Source organism: Andrographis paniculata, unplaced genomic scaffold (assembly GCF_009805555.1).
Source record: "Andrographis paniculata isolate CXL003 unplaced genomic scaffold, ASM980555v1 Contig45END, whole genome shotgun sequence".
In the NCBI taxonomy this organism is placed as follows: Eukaryota; Viridiplantae; Streptophyta; class Magnoliopsida; order Lamiales; family Acanthaceae; genus Andrographis; species Andrographis paniculata.
Window position 1 is genome coordinate 2,296,160 of NW_026137579.1, and position 21,798 is coordinate 2,317,957.

At 36.5% G+C, this 21,798-nt stretch overlaps 4 protein-coding genes across 10 annotated transcripts; 1 reads left to right on the plus strand and 3 right to left on the minus strand.

Annotated features, from left to right (window-relative positions):
• The first annotated feature begins 655 nt into the window (after positions 1 to 655).
• LOC127251373 (SART-1 family protein DOT2) lies at positions 656 to 7,488 on the plus strand. Of its 3 annotated transcripts, XM_051275037.1 has the most exons (14): positions 656 to 757; positions 1,316 to 2,097; positions 2,170 to 2,218; positions 3,488 to 3,629; positions 3,728 to 3,782; positions 4,102 to 4,215; positions 4,352 to 4,448; positions 4,528 to 4,594; positions 4,677 to 4,736; positions 4,821 to 5,436; positions 5,790 to 6,151; positions 6,440 to 6,660; positions 6,893 to 6,977; positions 7,084 to 7,488. In XM_051275037.1, the coding sequence occupies exons 2-14, from the start codon at positions 1,335 to 1,337 to the stop codon at positions 7,156 to 7,158; spliced, it is 2,706 nt and encodes a 901-aa protein (XP_051130994.1). In that variant the 5' UTR covers positions 656 to 757; positions 1,316 to 1,334; the 3' UTR covers positions 7,159 to 7,488. The 3 variants fall into 3 exon arrangements, with proteins under 3 accessions (XP_051130994.1, XP_051130993.1, XP_051130995.1); XM_051275036.1 differs by having other exon boundaries at positions 1,316 to 2,218; XM_051275038.1 differs by lacking the exons at positions 6,893 to 6,977; positions 7,084 to 7,488 and adding an exon at positions 6,234 to 6,329 and having other exon boundaries at positions 1,316 to 2,218; positions 6,440 to 6,576.
• A 153-nt stretch (positions 7,489 to 7,641) lies between these two features.
• LOC127251374 (galacturonokinase) lies at positions 7,642 to 13,202 on the minus strand. Of its 2 annotated transcripts, none has more exons than XM_051275040.1 (14): positions 12,764 to 13,202; positions 12,418 to 12,531; positions 12,199 to 12,270; positions 11,702 to 11,745; positions 10,857 to 11,010; positions 10,265 to 10,330; positions 9,892 to 9,971; positions 9,544 to 9,643; positions 9,055 to 9,230; positions 8,880 to 8,920; positions 8,763 to 8,791; positions 8,381 to 8,450; positions 8,181 to 8,270; positions 7,642 to 8,017 (listed from the first exon to the last, which is right to left on the minus strand). In XM_051275040.1, exons 1-14 carry the CDS (start codon positions 12,794 to 12,796, stop codon positions 7,773 to 7,775), a joined length of 1,314 nt encoding a protein of 437 aa, XP_051130997.1. In that variant the 5' UTR covers positions 12,797 to 13,202; the 3' UTR covers positions 7,642 to 7,772. The 2 variants fall into 2 exon arrangements, with proteins under 2 accessions (XP_051130997.1, XP_051130996.1); XM_051275039.1 differs by having other exon boundaries at positions 12,418 to 12,534.
• Positions 13,203 to 14,122: 920 nt separating this feature from the next.
• Positions 14,123 to 14,578, minus strand: LOC127251550 (auxin-responsive protein SAUR24-like). Its single transcript, XM_051275281.1, has one exon. It carries the CDS (start codon positions 14,576 to 14,578, stop codon positions 14,123 to 14,125), a length of 456 nt encoding a protein of 151 aa, XP_051131238.1.
• A 2,350-nt stretch (positions 14,579 to 16,928) lies between these two features.
• On the minus strand, positions 16,929 to 20,987 carry LOC127251993 (ethanolamine-phosphate cytidylyltransferase-like). Of its 4 annotated transcripts, XM_051275983.1 has the most exons (11): positions 20,699 to 20,987; positions 20,187 to 20,288; positions 19,333 to 19,765; positions 19,013 to 19,248; positions 18,745 to 18,908; positions 18,566 to 18,637; positions 18,383 to 18,450; positions 18,180 to 18,300; positions 18,041 to 18,106; positions 17,830 to 17,952; positions 16,929 to 17,373 (listed from the first exon to the last, which is right to left on the minus strand). In XM_051275983.1, the coding sequence occupies exons 3-11, from the start codon at positions 19,692 to 19,694 to the stop codon at positions 17,305 to 17,307; spliced, it is 1,281 nt and encodes a 426-aa protein (XP_051131940.1). In that variant the 5' UTR covers positions 19,695 to 19,765; positions 20,187 to 20,288; positions 20,699 to 20,987; the 3' UTR covers positions 16,929 to 17,304. The 4 variants fall into 4 exon arrangements, with proteins under 4 accessions (XP_051131940.1, XP_051131942.1, XP_051131939.1 ...); XM_051275985.1 differs by lacking the exon at positions 20,187 to 20,288 and having other exon boundaries at positions 20,627 to 20,987; XM_051275982.1 differs by lacking the exon at positions 20,187 to 20,288 and having other exon boundaries at positions 20,613 to 20,987.
• Positions 20,988 to 21,798: the final 811 nt, after the last annotated feature.

The following is a 21,798-nucleotide window of genomic DNA, read 5'->3' on the forward strand; positions in this document are numbered from 1 at the left end:
TTACTCCATCATTCAATAGATTTTGGGACCATTTTAATATTACTTTTCGTTTGTAATATAATTATAAACTAATCAAAGTTATATTTATATAGATGGTTAAAAGAGTAATACTTGCATGTAGCTAAAGAAATCTACCCAAATAAAAAAAAAATGACCCCAAAGAAAGTTTTGTTTACAAAACCAGTTTTGAAACTTTTGATATTATTAGTTTATAATAATCTTTCAAAAATATAATATTAAATATATATATTTTTACTATTTTTTTTAAAAAAATTCCAAATTCAAACTCTTTATCTAAACTGAGCCTCAGACATCAATTTATATAACTATGTATGATTTTCAGTCAAAAATAGTTATTTGTACATCCGAAGATGTACATCAATGTATATAAAAATTAAAATTAGTTCTTTTATATTATTATTATTTTCGTATTTTTTATTATTCAATTTTTAATGTAAAATATTACACTAATTTATTATTATTTTTATATTAATTAAATAGTTATTTATTTTAAAATTATCACTACAACAAATGTTGTACAGAAAACACAGCCTAAGACCACATTATGGGCTTATATATTGGGTCCATTATTAATAGGTCCATAGTGTATTCTTGGGCCCAAATATAGTGTTGTTAAATACAGGCCAGGCCCATATTGTGATTTATTTATGTTCTTTGCCGCTGCTCTTTCCCGTGGCTGAAGGGGGAAGTTTGCTTCATCGAATCTTCGGCTACCCTTCGTTCGCTCGGGTTGAAGGTGCGTCTTCGTTTTGATTAAAGATATTTCGTTAAGCAGATTTACGGCCGTATTAATTTGAAGGATTGTGTGGATTTTTATCTTGTAGATGTATTTCGGATTCAATCCCTAAATTGTCGTAGTTTACTATTTGTGTGTTGAATATGTTTGTTTGGACCAGTTCAGTGAACTTTGTGTTTTATCGTTGAGAGCTAGGTGTGCGTTATGTTGATGATGTTTTGTAATGGTAATATAGAGATGGGTAAGCTTTTTTGACGGGCGGAGATTGATTCCAGATGGTTGAGTTACTTAACATTGGGACTTTAGTTCTAGGTGCCTGAAATAGCTCTTGAGTAGTAAGCATAATATTTGGTTGTTGATAATGTTTAGGAAGAGATGGTATCTGGCGTTTTCTGCTTCCTGTAATTGGATGCGGTTTATCCTTTTGAGATCTTTTATATCATACTATCTATCACCTGTTATTCAGGGCTTTTCCTCGCATCTTCTGCTGATCTGGTTGTGTTTGTTTGCCTTTAATATTTTATAAAACATTGATATTTGATTCGTCTGTGGAAACAGTTTCTTAGCCTCGCCAAATATGGGAGCAGATTTGGTTGAAAATAGGCGTGCACGAAGTGTTGAGACACGAGACCAAGATGATGCCTCTATGAGGGACAGATGGCATGGGGAGCATGCTGATTTAGAAGGAAATGAATCGGATGAACCCCGAGATTCAGGGAAACATCGAGCCAAAGATAAGAGCAAAAGCAGTGGCCGTAGGGAGGATAAAGAACACAGGAGTAGGGATCTAGAAAGGCCAAGGGAAAGAGAGAAAGATAATAAAGATTCTGAGAAAGACCGTAGGGATAGGAGGAAGGAGGACAGAGATGAGAGAGATAAGGAAAAGGTCCGAGATAGGGCAAGAGAGAGGGAAGCTGATCGAGAGAAGCACAGGGAAAAGGAAAAGGATAAAGAGCGAAAGGATCGGGTAAAGGAGAAGGAGCGAGATAAAGAGCGGGAAAAGGAGCTTGAGAAGGATGGCGAGAAAGGACATGGCAAAGAAAGGGGGAAAGAGAAGAGTAGTAGAGATAAGGACAAGGATAGAGAGAAAGAAAGAGAAAGACCGAAGGATAGGGATCGAGAAAAACACAAAGAAAGGGAGAGGGAAAGAGATAGGGGTAAAGATACAACTGAGAGGGAGAAGGGGAAGGAGAGGACCAGAGATAAAGAAAGGCAAGCAGATCTAGAGAAAGATGTGGGAAGGGATACCGAAAAAAGTTCACGTAAACAAAAGGATGAAACTCACAAGAGGGACAAGGAGATGGAGAATGATTATTCTCACAATAATCAGTCCACAAAAGGTAGAATGGATAATTCTGATGATGTGAATGACTCAGAGACTTTGAAGCATCTTGAGAAAACTGAAATTGCAGTGTCTGGATCACGCCGAACAGCATCAGAGTTAGAGGACCGAATCTCCAAGTAAGTTAACTGCTGTTGCTTAATTTGCAAACATAACCTTTTGTTTAAAGGGAATGTGATGTTTGTTTTCTTATAAAATTTTATGTGTTTAACATTCCCAGGCATTTTTGCTACAGTAGGCATGTTTGATTATTATAAAGTCCATATACTTGATTTACTTTATACCTTTTCTTATAGCAAAAAGGATTTTGTGCAATGTTGAAGTAACTGATCAAATCTGAGAAAAGTAATTGGTGAGAGGAAGGTACAAAGTTTGATAGATGTAGGAAAAAAACTTTGAAGTGATATGTGCAAAGAAACAACTATGTTAATTTTTTATGTAATATTACTAATTTGTAGGATAATGCTCACAGTTGTAAATGGCGCCATGGTGTGCAAACATCTGTGCCATTTTCTAGGCTCGCATGAGCTGCCATTGCCATAACATTGAATGCAAACTTTGTGCTATTAATTTACATTTATTAGAGTTAATTACAATTGATTAGAGTTTATTTTGTTTTTACCAATTAAATAAGGATGCAGGAAATTTCATTCTATCTTTCCTTCTGAGTTTCATCTCCTTCGTAGCCACTGACCCTCTCCCCATCCTATTTTCTTTATCTCCTTGCCTCTCATCAATTTTTCTTGCATCTTCCACCATGCTGCCTTCGCCAGTGGTCAACCACCAGGTAAGGCAGCATCAGTTTCTGTTTTGCTCAAAAACTGTGTGCATATATATTAAAATTTCAGGTTTGTGTTACTGTTTGTGCATAATCTGTTTTATATTTTATAATGTGTATATTGAGGTTCAATCTTGTTCAATATAATATATGTTTGTTTGGTATGCATGTGTATGGTGTATATATATGTGTATTATGTATTTTGAAAATATATATAAGTTATAGCATGCACTGTGTTGTGTGTCATGTATGGTAATTCTTCACCACACTGGTGTATCCGACAACTATTCTGAATTTGCTTGATTTAAAAATGAGACAAATAATTATTGTTTAAATTTATACTAGAGGCTTATTATATGTGCGATTATCTATTAAATTATACAAGTTGAACAGAAACATTGAAAGGTTTGGTAGTAGTCTATTTATTATTTGACTGAGAATTTTACTATGAATAGTCTATTCGTTTATTCGATATGATGTACATTTATAGCTTTGATGTGCGACAGTCGCATTTCCATTATTGATCCCTGATGAGACGGTTTCTAGTTTGAAAGTTGAGGCTTTAATACTTAAGTTGTGAATATAACATTGATTTTTTTCTGCTGCATAGAATGAAGGAAGAAAGATTAAAGAAGTCAGCTGAAGGTGCTTCAGAGGTTTTATCTTGGGTTAACAGAAGCAGACAGCTTGAAGAGAAGATGAATGCTGAAAAGGAGAAAGCCTTGCAACTTTCTAAAATTTTTGAAGAGCAGGTTTATTGTCTTGAACTTATTTTTTGCACCTTAAAGCTTGCAGAGTAATGTTATATTTTCGTATGAAACATTACAACATATTTCATTGCATGTTTCAGGACAACATGAATGAGGAAGAAAGTGATGATGAGGCTACAGATCAACAAACAGCTCGTATGTCTCGTTAAAATTTATACATCGTTACCACTAATATCAATAGACTATTGTTTATTTGGCATTTCCACTTTCAGATGAAACCAATTTAACCAGCCTAGTTACTGTTGCTTCAAGAATCAAACTTCATTTTGTTATCTTAAACTTAAAATGTTTAGAAAGCTGAAAACATCTTTTGTGTATGGTGAGGATGCAATTAATGGTTACTATCGGGAATGCATTGTTGTGACACAGAAAGATTAACTCAGTATTACTTTCCTGCTCTGCCTTAATGATCAGCAAGCTCTTAACATTGTGAAATGTCATCCATCCATGGCAGATGACTTAAGTGGGGTGAGAGTTCTCCATGGACTTGATAAAGTACTTGAAGGTGGAGCAGTGGTATTGACACTGAAAGATCAAAGCATACTCGCCGATGGGGATGTCAATCAAGGTATATTATTTTAAAATATTTGTCCTGTTTTATAGTTTTATTGCCCCTGTAGTTGTGTATACAGTTCTTTTTCATTCCTTTTGCGGTATTTTCTGGACTCAGATTTCCTAAGGTGACGTTAAATTGTATATACCAGAGGTTGATATGCTCGAGAATGTGGAGCTTGGAGAGCAGAAGCGCAGGGACGATGCATATAAGGCTGCAAAGAAAAAAACTGGTGTTTATGATGACAAGTAAGGTTTTTTAGCAAATTTTGAATGTAGTCTTCTGTTATCAGGTAAATAAAGTGATTATTGTTTCATGTTCTATTAGGTTCAACGACGAACCTGGTTCTGAGAAGAAAATGCTCCCGCAATATGATGATCCTGTCACAGATGAGGTCTGTCTTTCAATTTCCTTAAATATATTTTCCCCTGCTCTTGATGAATATGATTACATCGATATCCTGATTTTTGGTATAGGGGGTGACTCTTGATTCAACTGGACGTATAAGTAGTGACGCTGAAAAGAAATTGGAAGAGGTATTTATTTTCTGTTTATTTGTAGGTTTCTTATTTAAAACAGGATTTTTGCTGGTAAAATTTTAAAATTTTAACATATTACAGCTTCGAAAAAGAATTAAAGGAGTTTCGGCAAGCAATAATGTTGTAGATCTCACTTCATCCGGGAAGATCTCATCTGATTATTACACCCAAGAGGAAATGACTAAGTTCAAAAAGCCAAAGAAAAAGAAATCTTTGAGGAAGAAGGACAAACTGGATATCAGTGCCCTCGAAGCAGAGGCTATATCTGCTGGATTGGGCGCTGGGGATCTTGGGTCACGAAAAGATGGGAAAAGGTCAAGTCTTAGGGAGGAACAAGATAAGCTTGAGGCTGAAATGAGAAGCAATGCTTATGAGTCAGCATATGCTAAAGCGGATGAGGCATCTAAAGCACTTCGACGGGAACAAGTACGCACAGAGCAGACTGAAGATGATGATAATCCTGCTTTGGGTGATGATGATGATGAGCTACGGAAGGCATTAGAGAGGGCAAGAAAAAAGGCCTTGAAAAAGCAAAATGAGGAAGAGAATTCTGCTAAGTTCATAATTCAACTTGCTAACTCGACTGCCAATGAGTCAAAGGCAGATGATCAAAATGTGACATCTGGAGAACAGCAAGAGAATACAGTTGTTTTCACTGAGATGGATGAATTTGTGTGGGGTCTGCAGCATGATGAAGGTATGAAATCCCTGTTTGATTTCATACAGTTAGCTCATACTCACTCTTACATTTACCATACTAACTTGCTTATTTTGCATCATAAAAACCATGAGTCACTACACTACAAACCAACTAATTTGGATGGTATTATTCAACGGGATAAATCATACTATCCTCCATCAAAAGAAAGTGCCTTTAGTAGTAATTGGATTTCATACATCCCACTGGTGTTGGTTGTTCCTTTTTGTTGTGCTATGCTGATAATTTTGCTTCTTTCCTTAAATTGTGCTACTGTATGTTGATCCTTTAACCTTGCTTAAAATTTCAAGTTTATTTCCCCTTGCATTTCTGATTTCTCTGTATTCTCACAGAGGAGAAAAAACCTGAGAGCGAAGATGTTTTCATGGAGGAAGATGTGGTACCAAGCACCTCTGATCAAGAAATGAAAGAAGAAGATGAGGACCAGACTCAGATGGATGAAACCATGAAAGATGAAACTCCTGCAAAGGAGGAAGACGAGGAGGTTGTTCCGGATGAGGCAATTCATGAAGCTGCAGTTGGGAAGGGTCTAGCTGGTGCTCTCAAACTTCTAAAAGATCGTGGAACTCTGAAAGAAACTGTTGAATGGGGTGGTCGGAACATGGACAAGAAAAAAAGCAAGCTTGTTGGCATATATGATAATGATGGATCTAAGGAAATACGCATTGAGAGGACAGATGAATATGGCCGAATTGTAAGTGCTCTTGTCTTGATGATGGGAAAATCTGGGAACACTAGGAATAAAAATTAAACCATTTCATGCTTTCACGCTGTAGGAAATTGGGCTCCAGGAATTAGGATTAACCGTTGCAGGATGCAGTTTTATTGTGCTTTTCTTTGCTGAACATAGTTCATGGAACCTGATTTAATAGGTAGTTAAAACTTGCGAATTAATCAGTTGAAGTTACTGTACAATTGACTGCAGAATGAGTTGACAAAGTTAGTTTGTTTCTTATTGACTGTGTCTTTTCCTGTTTTGCAGTTGACTCCAAAGGAAGCCTTTCGGCTGCTCTCACACAAGTTCCATGGAAAGGGACCTGGGAAAATGAAGCAGGAAAAGCGTATGCGTCAGTATCAGGAAGAATTGAAGATTAAACAGATGAAAAATGCAGATACTCCATCACTTTCCGTGGAGAGGATGAGGGAAGTCCAAGCTAAACAACAAACACCGTATCTTGTTCTGAGTGGACATGTTAAACCAGGGTATGATAAGAATAGAGATACATGCTTTTAGACTATAAATTTCCATGCTTGTGAAATGTGTTTGATTGTTATTACTAGAGTGAGCAGATAATTAATTTCTGTAAAATCCTGTCGAATATGCCCAAGCTTGTTGTTTGTTACAGGTCTGTAAGATGAATTTATGGTTGGTCTTTTTACCTTTGCTCCCACTTTCTGTCAACTATTTATGTGTTTCATGTTTCTATGTATCCAGGCAAAGCAGTGATCCGAGAAGCGGCTTTGCAACTGTGGAAAAGGACTTTGCCGGAGGCTTAACCCCCATGCTTGGTGATAAAAAGGTGAGTGTTGACAAGACGATGTAATACTTATTAGTAGGGCATGAATGAAATAACTGATTTGTAAACTTCCTGCAAAATAATAATAATGATCTACTTACTTTCCCAGGTGGAGCACTTCTTGAATATAAAGCGCAAGCCTGAGGCTGGAGATGGTGCTTCTCAAAAGAAGCCCAAAACTTGAGATCTCAATCTTGTGTATGTTAGTTGGTGCAAGAATTGCTGTCAGCCATTGTGATGCTCAATCAGATCTTCTTATTCACTGTGGACTGGGAAAGAGAAGAATGGCATGGCATGGCCAGGCTAGTGACTTGATACAGAAATTTATGCTGTTGTTGCCCAATGAATCACACCAACTTTTGTGTTTTGAGTCTCCTAGTGATGTGTATTTGGTTTGTAATCTTTCTTTCTTGGATGTGGATGTGCATGTGCATGTGCTTTGACAGCTTAAACAAACCACCCTAAACACAAACTTCAATCATTGGTTTAATGCTAAAGAGAGGAATTTTGATCCCATTTAGGATTTATTATATTTTATTTTCCAGTTTTTTCTTCTTTCTTCTTATTATTATGCATTCTCATAATGATAAATTATACTTACTTTTTATACGAAATAATCTTATGTTGTGGGCATGCATGTGCAGTGGCAGAGAAAGAAAGAAAGATGTAATGACTAGCGATGTAAATTCATTGAAAAGATCAAATAGAATCACTCCATAATACAAGTATAAATGCGAATGAAGATTTCAATCAAATCAAGATGAAGACATTGAAAAATAAGCAAGAAAGTGAAGGTGTTCAAATTACACGAGCACAATCACCTGCATCACATACGAGGACCAGCCCATCCTCATCCATTTGTTTTGCTAGCTCCGGTTGGACCTGAGAATACTGCATCTTGATGTACGATGACGCGTCCGACGCCCGCTCTGCTTCTACAAATGCAATGCAGCAGCCACGGAACCCTGCGCCGCTGAACCTAGCTCCATACACTCCGGGAGCTTCCAGAAGGATCTTGTACAGCTGAATAAGTGGTTCACACCCTGATACATACATACACTCAAACTATGAGAAACTTATAATGAGATTAGATGAGATGAGATGGATTTACTTAATTATTTGATTAAATCATGCTTTCTGCAAATAACATATACTATTACAGCACATATTTAATTATATTGCAGCAACTAGCAAGAAATCATATACCGCTCTCATAATTCTGGATTGAACTTAAACCAGATGCTGATATCAGCTTCCCGAATTCGTCCAAGTTTCCACATGCCCAAGCCTCAAGCCCTTAAATTAAACACGTTGTCAATATACCTATATGGCAAGACCTCATGAACAAAATGGTGGACCGGGTAGGTGGGTGGAGAAAAAGTTACTAACGTCCTAGAGAACCATACCCTTGAGAACTCGGTTGTTTTCTGAGAAATAGTGCTCTGCCCTTCTTGCAAGATTGGGATCTAGTTTGCACTGCATTGTTTTGAGGGCATTGACAACAATATGAAACCAGAGAGAGAGAGAGAGAGAGAGAGAGAATGGTATAATAAAGAACATAAGATTAGTAAAATCTGAATAGGTATTGAATATCTGATAGCTTAATAGGTTGTAGAGAACAAATAAATATCCTCATTAACTGCTTAAGTTTAGTAATATAGTGTAGCTAAAATAAACAATAAAGGCGAACTAGACTGTAAATATCAATACCATCAAGCATCGCCAATTCGTATAAGAAATTCATGTGAACGTAAAAAATCACTTCATGACATTGATTAGAAAACGGACCTTGTGTTCCTTGTAAACCTCTGGTTCAACTGTCGCAAAGTTAACAGATGTTAAAAGTATATGCGTAAGTGAGTGAGCATGTGCAGGTTCAAGAAATAAATTAACACTCCTAGGTACCGTTAGATAGGATTGGCTCCAGCTCTTCATTCCCACAAGCCCTGTGATTTCAAAGGAAAAGGTGGGTGTCATGAAGTGGAGAGTTCTGTTTTTTTCGTGAGAGGAAATGGTACAAATTTCCAAATGTCACAAACATAATGGGTGGAACAAGATATTTGCACAATAGGAATCTTACTGAAGTAAAATCTTTGCAGCTTCTCGACATTCTGCAACTCTGGAATTATACCCAGGATTTGATATTAAATTCTGCTTCAATCCTGAAAATGCCAGTAATATCTTGAATGGGCTATTGTTCTCGTTGCTAGTATGGCTGTTCAATTCTGGACCACGGATCAGATTGTGTTCTTTTGTCTGAGCGAGGAAATGTTCAGGAAATGAAAGGTATAAACCAACATGTAGAGGGAAAAGTGAATCAATTATATTATAAGATAAAAGGAACCAAGCTGAAAGGGTCTACTAACAGAATTAAATTATAGAGAACAATTTAGTCAATAAATTAGTTGCAAACGCACAACAGACTGGTTCAAGGTTGCATTTTGACTGATTGTACGAGTTTAAGGTCACAGCACATAATGCCAAACATTTGATGGATATATTCTTAATGTCATCAGCATATTTGGCATGTAAGTTGAGGCCAATGTATACAAAATGGAAGTGGGTATACCTTGCAGTTCATACAAGTTAAACAGCCATAACTGGAAAGTAATATGGCTGACTGATCCAATATACCATTCTTCAGACCTAAATATTCATTTTCAATTAACCTGCATGTAAGCGATTATAGTTTTAGTCTATCAAAAACTGAAAATTAAAATAGAGATGGTGGGCTGCTGTATATTATTGAAAACAGAAGAGTAGAGTAACCCTTTCTATTGTCTTCATCAACAAGGGAAACAACCTCATTTGGGGGAACATATGCTCAGACTTAGAGTGAAGTAACTCATGAAAACAATGGTAACTTTTGAGAAGAAGAAGTCTTACATATGTATCTTACAAAATAAACTAAAGTTACCTATCATACTCAATATTCTCTGTGGGAGACACTATAAGATCATTTGCACTTTCAAAAGCCAACAGGTATGCCACACCAACCTGTCAAAATATAAACATCCACAATTGTTTAGGGGATTCAAGAAAGATGGAACAGCAGCTCCTACAGATGTTTGCTTGCACAAAACCTTACCAGTATGTGTTACAATTCATGTGTGAGACCCAACGTCTACTTTGTATGGGTATAAGTATAAAGCTGCTAGCTATATGTGTTCCTTGTTAGCTTTTGCAACTATCTACTCAAAATATAAGGGCGCAACGGAATTGTTCTGCTACCAATTCTCCAACAACAAAACATGAAGTAGGTACCCTCAAAGGTGTAAAAGAAAACTTACAGCTGCTGAAGAGCTAAGGCCTGAGCTGTCCAGTCCCTCCGCACCACAAATATACCCAATAATGCCCTGCAAAATCATAAATAAGTACACCATTCATATGAAGAAACTTGTAAAAATATTTTTAACACAATATGGTGTATCTGATTCAACTGTAAACTGAAGAGAGATAATGAGTTCGAAAACTCAGTGGGGCCAGAGTCAGCTAAGAATTCCCCATGATTCTGATATTGTGGACACATGGCAGTAATCAAATTTTCCATTCAAAATGCAGTTTAGATTTCTGGACAAAATCTAATCGTAACACTAGAAATCAAATTGTTCCATAGAAACTAAACAAAATAGGTTATGATTCATACTCATATTATGCTCCCTAGCCCGTGGCTCTGCCTTCTGTTAGATTCTCATACTTCACAAATTATTTATATAAAGGCCATTTCAATATTAGATAAAATTTTAAATAATGAAGGTCATAAACTTGCAGAGAATGGCTCTTCGAAGCCAAAGGAATCCCATTATTTTGCCCATGTCGGTGTGTTCAAACTTCAACAAAGAGATGTTTCCTGTTTTAGGTTTCAAACAATAAAAACAAAACCTGTTTTATATTGTTTCCTCTCTTCTTCAACGCATAAAGTGCTCCTCTTGCATAATTTCCCCAGCTGCATTCCTCCTGCGTGCTGAAAGATCCCTTCAAGTGATTTGAACCATTTTGTTTTGCAGCCTTTCCAGGTATTGGTTCTTCGTCTACACTGATGCCATGGATAGGAAAACATATGCATATATGTATATAGCCTTTTCAATTAGAGCCATTAATTCAGTAAACATAAGAAATAAAAAAGGTTGAATAAAGAAGTGAACTAACATATTTGAAACTATGTAATAAGCAAAAGTTGAGAGGAAATAAAGATATGCTTAAGGACTATTGTGTATCTCACTGTGTCAGCTCCTTTCAGATTCAGTAGTTGCACAATTATAATCGATTAGAACTTAGTGAGTGATATTCATATAAACTGTGCGCAGCTTGAAATGCCTAGATTGGTTTAAGTATGGTGGAGTGGGTTAGCTTTGGTTAACCGATAACACCACAACAAAAAGTTTGAAGCATCAAAATACCCCATAAAGCAACAAAGAGATGGAAAATGGTTATCTGGATAAATGACAAGAGGTGACAAGCATCAACCAATAACTACTAATTAAACAAACCAAAATAACACAAAAAGTTTGAAGCATCAAAATACCTCATAAAGCAACAAAGAGATTGTGAATGTTGTGTCAGTTGGACATAACAAAAAATCATTGTTATAATAACTTACAAGTGTGTGGGCACTAGTCAAGGTATCAAACTTGTTTAAACCTAAATATTAATATCAGTCTCAATAAAATCATTTGAATAGAAAATATACAATCAACATTCTACAAGAAAAATGTGTTCATCAGCACCTGAACTTCACTTCTCCTTGAAACTGTCCAGATTGTAGTAGAACCTAGAAAAGAAAAGCAATCATGTTTTGGTCTTCGAAGGAACACAAAGAAAAATTTTCATCAGAAAATGCATTATATATAATATTTACTATAATCTCATCAACTGGAAAAAGAAAACAGAAGTTGTGGTAAAGGATCTAGAGTTTTCATGTTTCATTTTATTTATAACCAAAGTACATATTGTTTCATCCTCATTGATCATTAGATTCCCTATCATTTTAATACAAAAAAAATTATGAGATTGCTCTAGGAAGTAGATGAATGTCCTTATGCTTCACCCTTCCAAGTGAAGATTTTCAAATAAAATATGATAAGGCTAGTTAGTCCATTCCCGGTGACCGAATGACTCAACTACTGTTTCTAGTAACTTCTAAGTACAGCTTACAATGATGTAATGCAGTTTTCTTCACTATCAACTGATGAATTCAACATACAAGCTTTGTAAATTGAAATACCTGAGAATCATCAGATGGGACAAAGCCAAGAAGTATACCCTTATCGATCGTCATTGCAGAAACAATACCACCCTGCAACAATGACAGGAAGGTTGAATGTTATTATAAACCTGGATATTAGTAACCAAATGACATCTTCACATTGCAGAACAATTTGCACAATGTTGTAGCTGGACTTATTTCTCAAACTGTAATCATAGATTTATGCAGGACACGCACCTGGTGGTCAATATGAGCTCCCAGGGGGCATATCCTATAGGGGGACACGACAACTCTGACATCTGTAATATCCCTACCAGACATCTCCGCAACCTTTCTCCTAATCACATTAAACTGCTGAACAAAACAGATCAGGCTGATTGCATCGGATTTTACCAGATACGAAAAGGAGCTAAAACAAACACACGTTGCTGAAAAAATGCCATCTAACACCAATTGAATTAAAATGAAGATAAGATATTTCATAAAGCTGTATTGGATCAGTACGCCAAATGCAATAAAACGCCGATATGAGCGGCGACTCAACAAAATTGCATTGTAACAACCATCAGCAGATCCAGATTACCTCTGATTCACGAGGCCAACGTACTGCACCCATCCTCCAACAAGTACAACCAAATTGATCAATCCAAGGCTTTCGCGGCGTCTCCGCTGTACACACCTGTGCCTTCTGTGCGTGGAGCGTTGAAGTGGAGTCTAAGAAATAGCTGTCGGTCGACAAAGCAAGGAAAAACTTGTGGTTAAAGAGTCAGTTCTGTGATTTTGTCATTCTGAACTGATTATCAACCACCCAACCCAACGACGGCTCTCCTTATTTACAAATGTACAAATCATTCAATACCAAAGCACGCCATTTCTACACATCACCACGGCAGTTCAAGCGATGCAATCAAAAGCTCTTTAATCTACTGTAATCATTCCAGGATTGATGCAAAATGGAGATCCCCAATCAGCCCCAATCCCACTCCAGGAACCGCGCGCCGACACTGATGATTTTATCGCAGTGAATTTCAGTATATAATAGTTTTCAGAGTTACCTTTTTTATTTCAAACATACATACAAATTGCACTTCCAACTGTTACTTTCACCCATAATTAAAAATTATATTAAATCAAATAATATTAGTTTCACTTTTTTTATTATTATTATTTTAATATATTTTAGTAACTAACACAGTGTTCTTACTATTAATGCTGCAAATCTCCATTTACAACCAATTACTGTGATTAATAAATAAATTAAATTAAATAATAGGTATGCCCCCAAATTAATTTGTGCATTTATTAAAATCATAGAGGAAAAATAAAAAATGGAGCGCAAAGCAGGTAGAGACTAGCGAGGGAGACAAAGGGAAGACGCCAACAAAAAGTGCAAAAATGTCAGTAATAAATAAATATTCTACGGGATTTTAGAAAGAGAGTAATTAAAAATGTATTAGTAAAAATAATTATTTTATAATATAAATAATTATAAATTAAAATTAAAATAATTAACGAGTATAATTAAAATTTAAAAAAATTAAAATTTAAAAATTTAAAATAAAATTAAAAAAAAAATTGATATGGTATGTGGACGGAAGAGAGTATATTCGAGAGAGTGATATGCAGTACAAAAAAGTGTGCCTGTGTGTGTGTTGGCACATACTTTTATCATCGCGGGGTAAAATTTAGAAGTAAAAAGTTCATCAGGAATGGAACAATTTACAATTCATATATATTTGTTTTCTTTTATTTATTTAAAAAAGAAAAAAAAGAGGAGAGGGGGGTGGGGGTATCAGACATCTCTTTGAGTAGCCAGAAAATCACCATTAAAACTCTGGCCTCACTCAAGGATGTTTCCCAGACGAACCTAAGACTGATATGCAATGTTCAAAACCCTAATAGGAAAAAAAAACAGAAAAAAAAAAAAATAGTAATAATTTATTCAAACCCTTGCATTGGGCAGAAACGGGCTGAAGGAAACGGACGGCGAGGATTCTCTGCAGGGCGATTGATCCAACGGCTTGAGGCGGAGCTCCGGAGCGACGTTGAGGAACTCGTTTAGCCCCATCCCGCAGAAGGCTTCTTCGTCTTCCTCGAGAAGCCGGACTACTTCTCGGAAAAAACCCGGTTCGCAGGGTAGGACCAGGCCGCCGGTCGACTGAAAACCGAACTCTTCCTCCGCCTCGTGGAGGAGGTCGACGAAGACAGGGAGGTTGAGGAACCGGGTCGGGATGACGAACCGGACGCGATCCGAGCCGACGTAGACGGCGAGCGAGCCGGAGGGGGTTCGATGGCCGCCGTCGGAGCGGCGGCTCTTGATTCTCCAGCGGCGGACGAATTGCCTCAGGCGGACGATCCTGGCGATCATGTTGACCTTCCTGATGGCGGCGTGCGGCATTGCCGGCGAGTTGTGGGAAAGTTACAGAGAGCGGCGGAGGAAGACGACGAAGAAGAAGAGAGTGGCATTTAAGTGTCGCAGTGGCAAAAGAAGGGTGCAGAAACTGGCCTTTTCTGCCGTTTTACCATAATGCCCCTGACCGCACCGTTTGCAATTAGCTATGTAAATACTCTGCAAGCGCGAGGGTTTGTTTGGGAAAATTACTATTGTGTGCAATTAATGAAATTGCTCGTATAATAAAAATGTATATATATATATATATATATATTGTATATGATGAAATTTAATAATCGATATTTCCCTACGTTCAAATAAGATCCATTGTATTTATGATTGGAAAATAATGGCTTATTATAATTAATACTAATAAATCATGTATTATATAATTTGTTTCCGAATATGGCTTGTGACAACATTAATTCTCATAATCTTTTACAATAGATTTAAAAATAATTACTGAATGTAAATTTCGCATGAAAAATCATATGCATAAAATAAGATAGAGCCTTTTATTTCAATATTTTTTTTTGATTTAAAAATACAAATTTAATTTAAATTCGATGCATTTTCTATCGTCTCCTTAAAAAGTATTTATATTCCTCCTAGCCCTACATTATTTGGATTAATTATTTGACAATAAATTAAAATAGTCCCGTTGCTAACTTTTTAATGCCAATGTCAATTATTAAAGGACTTATTTTATAACGCAGCAAATATTTTTATTTTTATTTTTTGGGACTCTTTAATACGTGCCAACATTTCGTTTCTACAGGGCATTCATTCAATCAATACTATCTATATATTGCTGTATAATATAAAAATTGATGGGTCGACTTTAATAAAATAGTATTCAATAATTAAAATATCTACTTTTTCCTTTTTCCTTTAACGCAATTATTCATTCTGCCTTTCCTCCATCGTATATGTTTACATCAGTAGGAATCAAGACTTAATTAATATTAACCATCAGATGTTGACTGCATCACTCAGGTAATTAAATAAATTAAATGCCAATAATCATTAAGGTTAAAAACAGTGACCAAAATATCATAATCGAAAAGCACTAAATTAAAATCTTTATTAATTTAATCAATGAAAGTACCAGCATCCGATGCCGTCATCAATCATGGTTCAAAATGTGTTTATATATAATAAAATAAATTGTTTTTGTTCAGTTATAATAAAAATTGCAATATTTAAATGTTCTTGGAAGTATTTAATTTATTTGGTTGTTTTTTTTAAATTAATTTGAAATAATATATTGATTTAAATTCTTATTTAAATGATATTTTTATTAAAAATCATGAAACTAAATTGTATAAATTTGTACTTGAAATCATAAACCAACAAACCCAATGTTCCTTTAAATTAATATATAGGTGAAATCAGTTATTATTTAATTTTTTTAGTTATTATAGAAGTGAAATCAGTTAATTGGTGGAGTAATTAAAATATATAGAGGAGTGCATGAGCTGAGCACGTGACTGATGTGAGGGAGGATTAAACTACAAGTCAAAAAAGGGCAGCCCTAAACAACGGCAATAGCCACTTAATTCCACATGCTTGAGATTTACCATCTCCTAGGGACTATATATATATACACGCAACTGCAAATTAATTAATTTAAATCTACATAACATCTGTATATATATATATATATATTAATATTTGTGTGTTACGTTTCAGTTCAATATTCACCATTATGAATAATTTCTAGGGGCTATGAATTGCAATAAAATGAGTGGTGACATCAAGAGGGAATTAAAAAACAAGTACTATAATAAATATCAAAAGTGACAGTAGACACTTTTCCACACGTTTCAAATTTATTATCATTTCACTTTTTAATTTTAATAATATTTCAATATGCTATTTTATAAAAAAAAATATATATATATATATATATTTATTAATAAAGAAAATAAAAAACTGAATTGTAATTAGTTCTAGATATTAGTAATAGTTTATTAAAATTATTTTTTTATTAGAGAGAGGGAAGGGGTAAAATCGTAAAACGGGCATTTAAGAACATGTGATGCGGAGGAGAGGCAGAAAGTCAAAAGTGCTGTGAAGACTCGATAGAATTTAAGGACAGTAACGGGCAGAGTTTTGACTTCAGACACAGAAGATTAGTTGGGGCAGTTACCTTTATTTATTTTTAACTTTTATCCGTACGGTCGGTCCGCCCGAAGGATATTCGATAGCGAGAAAAAAACTTATCGACAAATTCAATACATCAACAATACACATTGTATCTAATAAAATTTAGGGGTGCATACTTTCGGACAGCAGCTGTCGATTTCCACATCATAAAAAATAAAAATAAAATAAAATAAAATTACACAATAAATTAAAATCAGGCAAATAATAAAAATCAAATTCAACACATTTAGATTTGTATTTTTATTATGTCACTTGAAATTTTAGAATACGCAGCTGAATATTATATGGTACAAAGCAAACAAAACAAATGGGCAAAAACATCAACTAATTTACAACAATGGTAGATAAAAAAAACTTGCTACAAAATAAGATTAGCTATAGATACTAACGATTTTTCGACAAAGAGAGCACCGGATGTGCTAAAAATCGACGGCTTAGATCGCCTTATCTCTATTTCGAGTTCATCTTCTCTATAGTTTCCGATGAACAAAAGCTACCGGGACCAACCTTCCCCCCTTTTTTCTCGGACGAAAGATGCATGCAGAGCGACAAATACATGTCTTTCACTCGGTCACATATTTCTTGCCCGCGTAGTACTTCTTCTCGCTTGCTTCTTTCTTGGCGTTACGTTTCTGCAAAAATGTTATTACACGGTAAGCATCGATTATGAGCGCCCGGAATAACCTAGACGAAAAGTAAGTGTAATATTCTTCCAACACGCCCCTCTACCGTATTGTAATATCGCCTATGGGACCACCTGTCTCAAAAACAAACCCTATTTCTCACATACATAGTATGTATATATACACACTGTATGTATGGGACAGCAGGACGCGGTTCTGTCCGAGATAGACGATCATGTCTGGTAATATTGTGTCAAATTACCATTTCCCGTATGAGTTAAAATTTGCTAGAGAATTCTCATCGTGTTCTGTATATATAAAATTATAGAAATTTGACACTATTGATCAAAGATATCAACTTTTTATTATTTTCAAAATTTTTCAAAATTTCAAAAATCTCCATGTAAACGGAACCCAAATGTTTTGATAAAAGAAACGAGAGGGGAAGGGAGTGAAGAAGAATACCACATAAGCGTCGTGGTTGGCAATGATTCTCTGGGCTATGGAAGTGGTGGTGATGTTTCTCGGGCTCTCGAGAATTTGGAAAATGCCCAAACTTTTAGGAACTGCGTAAGGATCCGAGTGAACCTGCAAAACCGAGCATTTCAGTATACGCTCGACGCCAGATTTAACGAAAGTTCATTTAATTATTTAGTAAAAAATAGTTTCGACTCACATTTGCCAGTGGGTTGCTCTCCGCGACTGTCCCGTGCACAACCACAGATATGTTGAAGGTCGTGATCTGTCGTATTTAACAGCATAAATTTTCGAAAACACACAACTCAATAAAAAGAACGCGAATAAAAAAAACTTACCATGTCCTGTGTAACTTCCCAAGGGGCGCCGATAATGACCTCGTCGACATATCGGGTTGCGAGTACACTAAGGCTACGCTCATGGACATTCATCAGCGGGAAATCGCGCCCACGGACCTCACTGCAAAGTGGATTAACTTCGTCGTAAGTTCTTACCATAACACAACAATTCCAACAATATTGTCGAGTGTAACAGTTCATACCTAACTGTCTGGTCGGCGTAGATACCAACAAGAAGAAAATCTCCGAGTTGTTTGGCGCTCTTAAGAATCTGCGTTACAAATCGCTTTCAATCAATTTTTTCGTACCCAAAAAGTGACGGTTTGTCTCATTCAGATAACACGCCAAAAAACATGCTACGGAAGCTATGGAAAGTTTCACATTACCTCCACGTGTCCGGCGTGAAAAAGGTCAAATGCGCCGTCAATATATACGACACGGGAATTAGGTCCGGGCCCCTGAAACAAAACAAACGACGCAAACATCACCAACAAAGATTCCTCGAAAGCAAACCAATCCTTCACCCAAGTGACACTTGGAAAGCAATGACTCGACTTTGACAAACCTTGTCATTCGAAAATTGCACGATTCTTCTTGAAGTAGGCAGGAAATGAGAACTGAGTTTTCCGTTAGCCAGAGGCTTGTCGCATTGCGAACCGTTATCAGATTCGCCTGATCCCGGACATTCTTTCGCAGCTTTAGTATCCTTCATGGACGAAAGTATCCTCCCTGCATTCATAATGAACCAATATTGCAAAACCCGTTCGGGATTCTTCCACGCAAACATTACCCGACTCAATAATCAAGAACATGGATCGAGAAGAATACAGTACCTACAATATCTGTGCTAGAGACGCCTTCTGTGCGCTTGATCTGCTTGTAGCGGCCAACTTTCTTCGCCAGAGCATAGGCATCGGTCCCATCAGGTAGAAGACACGGATCGTCGCCATGTATGATATAGTCGATTTTGTACTCCTTGAAAAGTCGATTCATAAACTCTTCGGTAATTTCGTAAGGAGCACTAGGAATCACTTCGTCAACCCACTTTAGCCCGCTAACAAGGGTCAGCCTACAAAGATCACCTCAAATAAAATCGCAACTTACAATTAAATTACTGTACTTTTTTATCGAATAAAATTGCGCGTGATTGTACCTTTCTTGCATGGATAAAACCGGAGGCCCTTTATTCGATATGATCTCTTCATCAGATACGACTCCGACGACTAATTCATCCCCTAATGCTTTCGCCTGCCTCAGTGCATTGGCGTGCCCGTAGTGCATCAGATCAAAGCATCCGTCCATATACACACGGACTCGTTTCTTCGAGGATTTCTTCTTGTGAAAGGCCCTCAAGCCGGGGAAGAAGTGAGGCATCATCGGAACAGTAATCTTGCCGAAGTAGCTCGTCGAAAAACTTAATACTGCACAAGTGATCATTATGCCGCCAAACAATTGAGGGTAGAATGAAACCCCATCTCTTATCCAACTGCTGCTCTCGAATTCCATATTGCTCATGTCTTTCTTTGCTCTTATTCTTCAAAGTCCTCAGAATGCCTCCGGGATCAATGTAGGAGGAGACACAAACCCTGACAACATTCCCAAATTAGAGTTCGAGAAAATGAACTCATCTATGATAGAAAATTGCAACAGATGTCAAATATGTTCTAAGAACTTTGAATCCAAGATTGCAAGCCAGTTCATTCAGTTGTCCAGAAACAGACAAGTTATGTAGATTCAAATCCTTCAAAAACACCTAATTACAGTTCTGCAATCAATCCATCAAATTTGAAACAGAAAATGGAGATTTCTAAACCTCTGATCTCCAAAATGGTACCTTCAAATTCAAGCGCAGTAATTTCTACATATATATTGCAGCAAGAGGGCACATCGATTCGAGTAAAATAGTAATTGCGGACAATACCAGAAATCATTACAATCCCTTTACGCAAAAGCATCATTTTTAATGTATAAACAACGAACAAAACAGGGAATTTAAGAAGAACAAACCTAAGATCTGGGCAAGGATAAAATCGGCGAGCTCACAAGAAACACTCGATTCAAATCACAGCAGCAAAGCTAAATGCCATTAAAGCCACCACACCTCCTAATCTAGAAAACAAAAAATAAATCGCGATGCACAATAACCCAAAGAAAGATTTAATTATTATATTATATTTTTCTTTTTAAAAAGAAAGATTGAATATTTCTAAATCGTCCCAATAAAATAGAACTGTAAGAACACGAACACGGGGGGAGGCCGAAGATGGGCAGTTGAGAATTTCAAGAAAATTGGGGAAACGAGAGAAGCATGTATACATACACATACACGCCAGTGATTAAAAATCTGACGAGAAATACAAAAAATAAACGCCCTTTTCGATCTTCTGCAAATCGATGCACACAAAATTGCAAATATTAAATGCGAAATATTACGCTGTAAATCGCACAAAAAGTTAACGCCTTTGCCAGAAATCTGATTCTGCAAGAAATGGGGTGTCCTGTCAGACAAGAATCTTCACCTTTTCTTTCCCCTCGGTTGGTGCCCGCCTGCGTCTCCTCTCTCTCTCTCTCCCCCCGCGAGAGTTGCAGAAATATCAAGGAGGTTGGTTCTTTTCTTTATTTCTTTTTCTAATTTTTTTTTGGTTTTTTTTGTTTTTTTGGGGAGGGTTTCTTCGGAAGACCGAAGCTTTACGATTTGGTAAAAAAAAGGAACTGGGAATGGGAATAAGCGAAATGCTGAAATTTCGTTATTCTTCTTCAACCATCACCTCTGAATTTCGGCGGATTGAGATTTGAGATACGATTGTCTCTCTTTAATGTCTCTTCCCTCTCGATACTTAAGCAATAAGCATTTTCGTCGTGGGACCGTCGGCTTGATGCAGGGCGACCATACGGTCGCATTGGGGTAAGGTCCTGGGACCTTCCCGGACCACTACCACAAGCCGAATCTCACCGTCCATTATATGCAGGGATTATGTGGACGGCTTTGATTTCGTGATCTGTTGAATCCCGGAGTTACGTGATTAGTAAGTCACAGATCATAGTTTTTTTCTTGTGGTTATCGAACACGCATTTAAATTATTTTATTTTATTTTATTTTTTAAGTAGAGGTAAAAACAGTAATTATGGGACTATTGAAGTGGTATTATTTTGTGGATTAGCAGTAAGTTATTAAATGAAAAAAAATACTATATAAATTGGTGTTCGATTCTCCCGAAGTCCCGGGACTCGAACGCCACGCGAATCTACACCACTGATGTATAGCATCCGGGCCCACAGCTGGGATTCATCTGGTGTTCTGGTCCAATGAGCCACAAAAATCATGTCTCGCCATCACAAGATCCCAGGTGTTTGGACCAAAGGATTACACGAAAGCAAATAATTTTTTTTCTTCATTTTAATGGTTTTCTTTGAAATAAATTGGAAATAAATGCCAAGTTTTAGTTCGCATTTAATCACAAATATAAGTAGCAGTTGCGTACATTTGGTAATTCTCCATTTGTTGGTAATTATACACCTATGTACTACCATTAATGCGTTTGGAACAACTCAGTTACCAGGACTCCCAAACAAACACGACTTTTCCAGAATCTTAAAAAATGAAAACGCGTTTTCTTTT